The following is an 8,665-nucleotide window of genomic DNA, read 5'->3' as shown; positions in this document are numbered from 1 at the left end:
TCATTTGCTTATTCAGTTATGAAAAGTTTTCTGTATAACCTTTTTGTTAAGTTTATGCGCTGATAGCAATACCAGATTAGAAGAATTCCAGTTTTGACACTGATGTATTAACTCCACGTCATTTTTTATCTAAATCTAAATCGTGGAAAAATGAAGCAAAAAGCCTCACATCTCTTGTCGCATTGCTTCTGTGGCCAAGATCTGATGAAGACATTAGGTAAGAATTGCCGCTAACATCTTTTAATACGAGGTTTTTAATCCTCGTCATTTTCCCTGATTTATTGCTTATCCCCGTACAAGGGGACACCAGAGCCGGATGGGAGAACAACTGTTGACTCACTCAGGTGCATAAGATGATCACCAGCCACGTTATTTATATTACAATTTCCTCAGGCACTCACACCCGAGGTAGAAAATATTCCTCGAGTCCGCCGTGTTGATGAAGACATTGTGAGACGACGGCGAGAAGATTGCCAGACACCGCCACTGACTACGACTCCTTTTTCAGCCCCTCTTACTTACCCCCTGTCGTCTCCTTGTGGCATTTTGCCGTGTTGTTGGCGTTGATTATTAGGTATTAAACGGGTTGAATAAAAGATTAGTCTTTTCGGCAAACGCCGGAGGCCAGGGGGAAACGAGCATGATAATAAAAGAAAGGAAAGAAAGCAACAGCGGGGTGTCTTGCGAGGGGTGGACCCGTTCACCACGCGACAATTTGGGTGGGTGTGCGATTCAAATAAATTATCAAGTCAGCATGAAATTCTAAGTTTATTGTGTTGTTTGAGTGATATAACGTCCGTTCGTTTTGCAGAAGACCGAAATCGAAGAGTCGGCGAAGACTGGCAGTCACGGGATGGGGAAAGAAATGCGGGAAGTATTCTCTATGTCTTCCTATGGTGTGAATGGGAGAAGAGGATAGTGGTGAACCTCACTAGAGTATTAGCATCTGAGGAGCCGAACCTCACACATTACATCACTGCCAAACGTATAACCCGGAGATCCCTCCGAGGTTAAACGTTAAATTAGTTACGAAAAACTTCATTGCCGCCGCTGGGACGGTATGTAGTCAAAGGGAACACTGAGGTATGACTGGCTAAAATCGTATCCACAAACGCATTGCCTTGCGTCTAGCATTGGTTCTAATTGAGTGAGAACTAGTTGAGATGTTAGTCCACATCTCCCATGTGAATTAGGTTTGTGATGTCAGGTGTATTAGGTTAACTCCTTTTTTCCAAGGAAGTGTATCGCTGCTTGAAATTTTATTAATAGCTTAATTGACAGGCCATGTCTAACTAGAAAAAATGCTTGTTAGTGACGCTCATATGTAGAAGGTGGCGTGTAAAATAAGACATTTGCGTAAAGCTCTACTGTCTGCCTCGCACTAGGCTATGGTATTCGTGTGGCAACTGCCCTTGATGCCAACACGTGACAATTCTCGGCTATTTATCGTGATCTGTAGCACTGTCTGATTTTCCGTGTATTTCGTTCATCTACTTTAGTTCCATTTCGGTTATCACGTTTAGTAAGTGACGAGTGATTTACCCATATCAGTGCACTGCACAGAACGATAATTGATGCTGCGTACGGCTACGAGATGAATCTGCCGGCACTAACTGGCATCTCCTCTACGAGAGAGCACTGGGTGATGTTAAGCCATCAATGTACACGTCTTTTTCCACTAATACTTACATCATCGGTGCTTTATCTTCAATATCGTTTCAGTCAGAATGAGTCTCACCGATGCGCCGAGTCGCGTGATATTCATGCACTGAATTATGTACTGCCATAGAAAATGAGATGTATAAATGACTAAGGGCATATAGGTGGGAGGGAGGGAGAGAAAGAGCGAGAGAGAGAGAGAGAGAGAAAGAGGGAGAGAAAGAGATAGAGTGGGTAGGGGGGGAGGGCTGAACAGTAGTCCTACAGCACGGCATCATGGGCCCTGGGCCCAGCAGTCCCAAAAACCCAAGTGAAGCGACGAGTGGAAGGGCCATGATGGTAGTTAGTTGAGTTGTTAGCCCCACTCTTGTCACCAATCGGTTTGTCCCAGGGCCCCACCCTCGACGTGGTCTACAGTCGGCCCCCGCCGCCCATACAAGCGCCCACGAGAGATGCTCGCGCGGCTACCCAGCCTTCTGTAGAGGATTACCGCCGTGAATTTCGGCCCCGCCGAAGGGGGTGTGTTTAGGTGAAGGTGATTGTCGGAGTATTCCTCGGCGATTCCGCGTCTCTCGAGACTTTGAGGAGATGACGGCGGAGGATTGTGTGCAGAGCAAAGGCGAGGGCAGCAGCCGCAGAGCCGAGGCGGATATGGCACACCAATTACTCTTCACGGGAAGAGAGTGAGAACAAAAGCGGAGGAAGAGGAATCATCAGGAATCGAGTGAAAATCGCTGTCGTGGTGTGAGAGTGTCATCAGCCTCGTTCTGTCTCTCGTTTGGTCTAATAAAAAAATAAAAAATAGTGAATTTTCAAGAGTGTTTTTTCGTGTTCATTGGTGAATTGGCATAGAAATGAAATCCACCGAGTGTTTGCGTTTTGCAGTGAAGGGAGTTAAGATGAGAACATCGGGAAACGCGGTTTTGTGGGAAAACTGAAAAAAAAAAAAATCGGATAAGTAAAATCAAGGGGGTTGTAGAAGAAATATCATCCCGACGGAAGTACTCAGAATGCAAGAGAAGAAAAGTAAGTATTTTTTGCTAATTATTTATTTGTATTTACATTTTCCTGTAAATATCGAAGCTTAGCAAAGTTCTGCAAAACTATATTCCGTAAGAGAAATGTTTACATTCAGCTCATGGCATTTTGTTTTTCCCAAGCAAAAAAAAAAAAAATTACTATGATAACGAAATTTGTTTTTCCTACAATTCATTCACAAAGTCAGCATATCGTAGTATTTTCGAAGTCCAAATTCAAATTATGATTTTCGGATTAATTTACTGTTAACCATTTTTTATTTTTCATTTTAGCATAATAATGATAATAATAATGGTATTGAAGGTTGAAATCGTCAATAATTGCAGTTAACGAACTCGTGAACTGGAGTCAATAATATTTAGCGTATTTCACTTTGGTCCTGTTATCAAGTCATAATAGCGATAAAGATTTGTTCAATAATAATGCCAGAATTAGTAACTGCATTTATTGCTTTATTATTAACAAACAATTAGTTCATATATACGAAACGGGTCTCAACAACGTGCATTTTTCAAATCGGCGTTTTGTTGTATGTTCAAAACTGACTTCGCTAGAGAGGAAGAACTCAGGGTATTTTTGAGGAAAATTACCAGCAGTCGGTTTTAGAAATGCCATGTTATCCCGAGACATTTAGCCAATACCAAGAGCCATAAATTGTTTTAATTATTATTATATCCTAATCAGCGTGAGTAAAAGAGGGCAATTAACATGCTAAGAAATTTCCACGGAATAAACAGGAAAAGCGCCTGTGATAAATGTGAATTTTAGAACATTCCTTCTCAGGTGTGAATGAACTAAAGCAGAAACCAATATTTTTTGTATTGAAAAGGCAGTTGTGCTGGGAAGTCACCATAATCATCGTCGTGGATTTTATTGTAAGTGCATCTCTCTACTTCCGATTGTAAAACCGTGCAATTATTTTTATGGTCATTACCAGGATAGCTCGAAGATAATACTCATTAGTGGATCCTCGCATACAAATACATAGAACGGTTTCCTGCCTCTTGCTTGTATGCCGAATCATCATTGCAATTTTGCAAGTTTTGGAATTTACAGTTTATTGCAGTTAAAGGAGCCATACTCCAGCAATTTACAAGTTGTCATTGCAGTTAAAGCAGCCATACTCCAGCAATTTACAAGTTGTCATTGCAGTTAAAGCAGCCATATTCCAGCAATTTACAAGTTGTCATTGCAGTTAAAGCAGCCATATTAGAATAAGCTGTTTTTGCAGTTTATTCGTGACTTCATTGCAGTTTTCTAAGTTATCATTGCAGTGTATTGTTGGTACCATTGCAATGTTTCCAAATTGTCATTGCAGCTATTCTAAGAAATCAATGATAATTTTCACGTTATCATTGCAAACCACATCAGCAACTCCAGTCCTTACAGGATTCATCAAATTATAGGATATTAGTTATTATACTTGTGAAGTCTGTGGTTTTTCTTATCGATTTATATAGGTTGCCAGTCTATAAGTAAATTAAATTTTTGCATTCTGAATTTTGCTTCACAAATACGTAATATATATATATATATATATATATATATATATATATATATATATATATATATATATATATATATATATAATATAAAAAAATATATATATATACATATATACTGTATATATATATTAGTTCATGTGTTTGCTTGCATGCTTATGTTTGTATACGTTGTTAAATAAATATTTAGTTTGGCAAGAATTACGTAGAAAACATTAGGTAAAATATTGAAATATACAATTGTACAAATTTTTCTTAGTTTTAGAAACACCCAAGGGATATTTAAGATGCCGTGAATATCATACTGAAATGTGATTTTATTATTATTATTATTATTATTATTATTATTATTATTATTATTATTATTATTATTATTATTATTAACAACTCATACCATGACGTTCATGCATTGTAATGTAAAACAAGAGTACACAGGAATGTGTCTTTTCGTATTTTGTTATTATTATTGTTATTATAATTAATGTGTTACAAAGCCCATATTTACTCCCAATGTCTGAAGACAAAGCAGTGCATTTGCAAAAGTAAAATATGCATTTGGCATGAGCACTTATCTGCCCATAACTTATCCCAAACAAGGGTCGTTGTTCGGCAAATTGCATGGCACAGAGTTTAGTGCAAACCCAGTATGCAAATCGTGCATTTTGTGTTAGTGCATGCTGTCCTGTTCAAACAGAGGACCGTTAGTTTTGGTTATAAGTATATTCTTGTTATATATGAAAAAAAAAAAAGTCAAACCGCAGCTGGAAAATGCTGATGACGGCTGGCTTACATGGATAAAAACGCATATATTATTTAGTTCACTCAGTCTTTGCGTGTACAGTATAATTTGTTGCGAAACACATTATATATATATATATATATATATATATATATATATATATATATATATATATACACTGTGTATATATATATATATATACACTATGTATGTGTGTATGTATGTATGTATGTATGTATATAAGTGTGTGTTTATATGCGTTAGCGTATGTTCTTTGTTGATTATGTCTTATATTTAATTATGCCCCTGTTTGGTACGCGTTATTATAAGAACTCTATATTTTTCGGTCATTTTGTTCTTGCCACGTCTAGGTCCCACTTTGTTTAATAATAATAATAATAATGTTCATTATTTCCGCTCCGGGCCAGGAAGACTCTGAAGTTGAATAGATTTCTCTTTATTGGCACCTCTTTTCTTTGAACATATTATTAGTATTCATCATGCACATATAGGCTATTCTTATGCTGTACGATAAAACACAATGGCATTTTCATTGCATAGGAAAAACATTATATATATATATATATATATATATATATATATATATATATATATATATATATATATACACACAAATATATATATATATGCATATATATATTACATATGTGTATATATATTGTGTATATATATGTGTGTGTATGTGTACGTTGATTTTATATTTATATCTTTACAATAAATAGCTCTAAATAAATCTGATTATGCGTAATTAATTACTAATACCGTAAGAATTAAAAAAATAATATGAAAAGTCTGCTTGGACATAAAGCTAGTCAATGGAAGGCTGGAATTAAGACCATACGTAATCCATGGATCAGATCCCATGTCGCTGCCCATTGTTTGAGAAGATTGGTCACACGGTCACGACTTAACCAAAGGCGTCTCAATGCAGAAAGAACCTGGAGATAAGCCACCAGCTCCAGGTAGCAACATAGCTACTCAGATCACTCCAGTCAGTTCCGGATAACATAATCGAAAGTAGGATATGTTCAGCGCCCCCAGCTGCTTTGAAGTTGGGCTAGGAATTGCCATAAAATTAGGCAGCCCTCTGATTCGCTGTCAGTAGCACTAGGAAGAAAATGATCTATTTGTGGTGGTTAGTAGTTCGGTCTAGGTAAAGTCGGCCTTTACCTGGACCAACTAACTAATCATCAGAAATAGAAAATCATCTATTTTTGATGGTTAGTTGGTTGGTCTAGGTAAAGTCGGCCCTTACCTAGACCAACTAACTAATCATCAGAAATAGAAAATCATCTGTTTCTGATGGTTAGTTGGTTGATCTAGGTAAAGCCGGCCTTTACATAGACCAAATAACATCATCAGAAATAGAAAATCATCTATTTCTCATGATTAGTTAGTGGGTTGGTTTAGGTAAAATCGGCCTTATGCCAGCACAAGCCCTTGCTTGGATGGGCAAGTTGGGACTCAAGGCCCTGGTGTGAACCTCTGGACTCTGGTGTCTAAACGAGACGAAAGATAGCTCATTCCACTCGCGACGTGACTGACTCTATCCTGGATCGTATTGCGATTTGTCTCAATGTAATTTCCTACAGGATTAAGGAAAAGACATGTGTATACTTTGCTACCGGATAATTTCATGTTATATATACAGAACTTCTTGTTTCTGTAAGGAGGCGGAAATAAATATTGACAACAAGCCGGCTGGAAAATTATGATTATAGGGTCGACGGAGTCCTAATGATACTTCTGTGTGGACGTAACAATTCCATGAAGTTTATTTTTTTTTCTTATATTTGATTTCAGGAATTGCATTTTCGCTTCAGCGGAAGCACCCAACTTTCTGGGAAATGTCGCTGTGTTAAATCCAAAAAGCACTTATAATAATGAGTACCTATATTAGCCGTTACTACCAGTGGACAAGATCAGTGACGATATAATTTTTGTATAAAGTTTAAGTCAAGTATATTGTTGAAACATTTATTAGAAATTGTAATTTTATTAACACTCATTACCAGACAGGCAGTTACGTATTAATCATGACGCGTCATTAAGTTATCATTTCCATAAATTTTGTTTTAGCAATGCGTGTTTATATTGAAATAGGCTTGCACATGTAAGTTACGTATAGTTTAAATAAACTTGTAAAAATCATGGTCGAGAGTAGAATGTCACTATCGCCTATGCATCAATCCATTTAGGCATGGGTTCGAAATCTGGTCTGGGTAGATGTACTCATCATTCACTTTGGCTGTAAGTTATTTCATAGATAAAGTGACTTCGGTATTAATCGGTTATTTATGTCATAGTGTTTGAAAGATACATACATACATATATATATATATATAATATGTGTATATATATATATATATATATATATATATATATATATATATATATATATATATATATATATATATATATATATATATATATATATATATGTATATATATGTACATATATATACATATATATACACATATATATTATATATATATATGTATGTATGTATGTATGTATGTATGAATACATATATATATATGTATATATATACATATATGTGAGTGTGAAATATTTCCTGTTAAAACAGAATTCCATCTAATATAAGGAGCCCATAAAAACGCCAAAATGTAGAAAATTGATGCTATATTTCAGAGACCAACTGTCTCTCTCTTCAGGCAGGCAATGAAGATTGAGACAGTTGGGCTCTGAAATATAGCATCAACTTTCTGCATTTTGGCATTTTTATGGCTCTCATATATATATATATATATATATATATATATATATATATATATATATATATATATATATATATATATATATATATATATATATCGCGTGTGTGTGCAAAACGAAGTGCATGATTATAAATAGCAACTGAGGTTTACTATAAATAATTTTTTATTTTAGATCCAGTCAGTCACGACGAATGGTTCGGAATATCAGCGTTGATAATTTTGTTTACAGCTTCGTCTTGACCATTTTGTTATTCTTTGGCTATCCATTTGTGAAGCAGATAATTTCACTCTTGTGTTGTAATAATAATAATAATAATAATAATAATAATAATAATAATAATAATAATAATAATACTTTGTTAGCTTACCCCTGCAACTAACCGTTATATGACAAGAATATAAATTATTATTATCCTGCCAAGTCTTACTCGCCACGATTTCGTGTTTTGTTCAGGCCTCATATTTTCATCTTTTCGAAGATTGGCGATTTTGCCATCATCTCTCTCTCTCTCTCTCTCTCTCTCTCTCTCTCTCTCTCTCTCTCTCTCTCTCTCTCTCTCTCTCAAGAAGGTTTGTAGAATTATCCCAGAGTAGATTTAATGACCTGCGTATTTTATTACCGTGCCGCCATTTTAAGCCTTTGTTTCGAGCGATTCCAGCTACGAGGTCTCTATCAGTCGATGCAGTAGTACATGAGGGCTCATGCAGTAATGCCAGAGCCACGTCGTCACCGTGTTTGATCTATCGTATGACCATAATTGGCGGATAAGTCAATCTTACGACGCTCGGGAATGTTATGTGGAAGATGAGCCATCTCGCTCGAAAATTTCAACGTGGAGGAGCATTCTCTTCTTCTTCTTCTTCTTCTTCTTCTTCTTCTTCTTCTTCTTCTTCTTATTTGGCGTACCTTCATGCAACTTCCTTTACGGCTAAAAATATTTCTTGCGTAACTTTTCTCCGTTGCACT

At 36.1% G+C, this 8,665-nt stretch overlaps 1 protein-coding gene across 16 annotated transcripts in view; it reads left to right on the top strand.

Annotated features, from left to right (window-relative positions):
- Positions 1-8,665, top strand: part of ci (cubitus interruptus) — a 585,789-nt gene that overhangs the window by 238,164 nt on the left and 338,960 nt on the right. The window contains exon 1 of one of the 16 annotated variants that reach the window (XM_067094908.1): positions 1,954-2,685. The exons of 14 other annotated variants lie outside the window; for them this stretch is intronic. In XM_067094908.1, coding sequence (XP_066951009.1) covers positions 2,670-2,685 — 16 coding nt within the window. In that variant the 5' untranslated portion in view covers positions 1,954-2,669. Of the gene's footprint in view, positions 1-1,953; positions 2,686-8,665 lie in introns of those variants that run through there. One more of the 16 variants, XM_067094914.1, reaches the window with a different exon arrangement.

The sequence above is a fragment of the Macrobrachium rosenbergii genome, chromosome 51 (genome assembly GCF_040412425.1).
Source record: "Macrobrachium rosenbergii isolate ZJJX-2024 chromosome 51, ASM4041242v1, whole genome shotgun sequence".
NCBI lineage: Eukaryota > Metazoa > Arthropoda > Malacostraca > Decapoda > Palaemonidae > Macrobrachium > Macrobrachium rosenbergii.
Note: the sequence above shows the minus strand (reverse complement) of the source record. Positions and strands in the feature narration are given on the sequence as shown.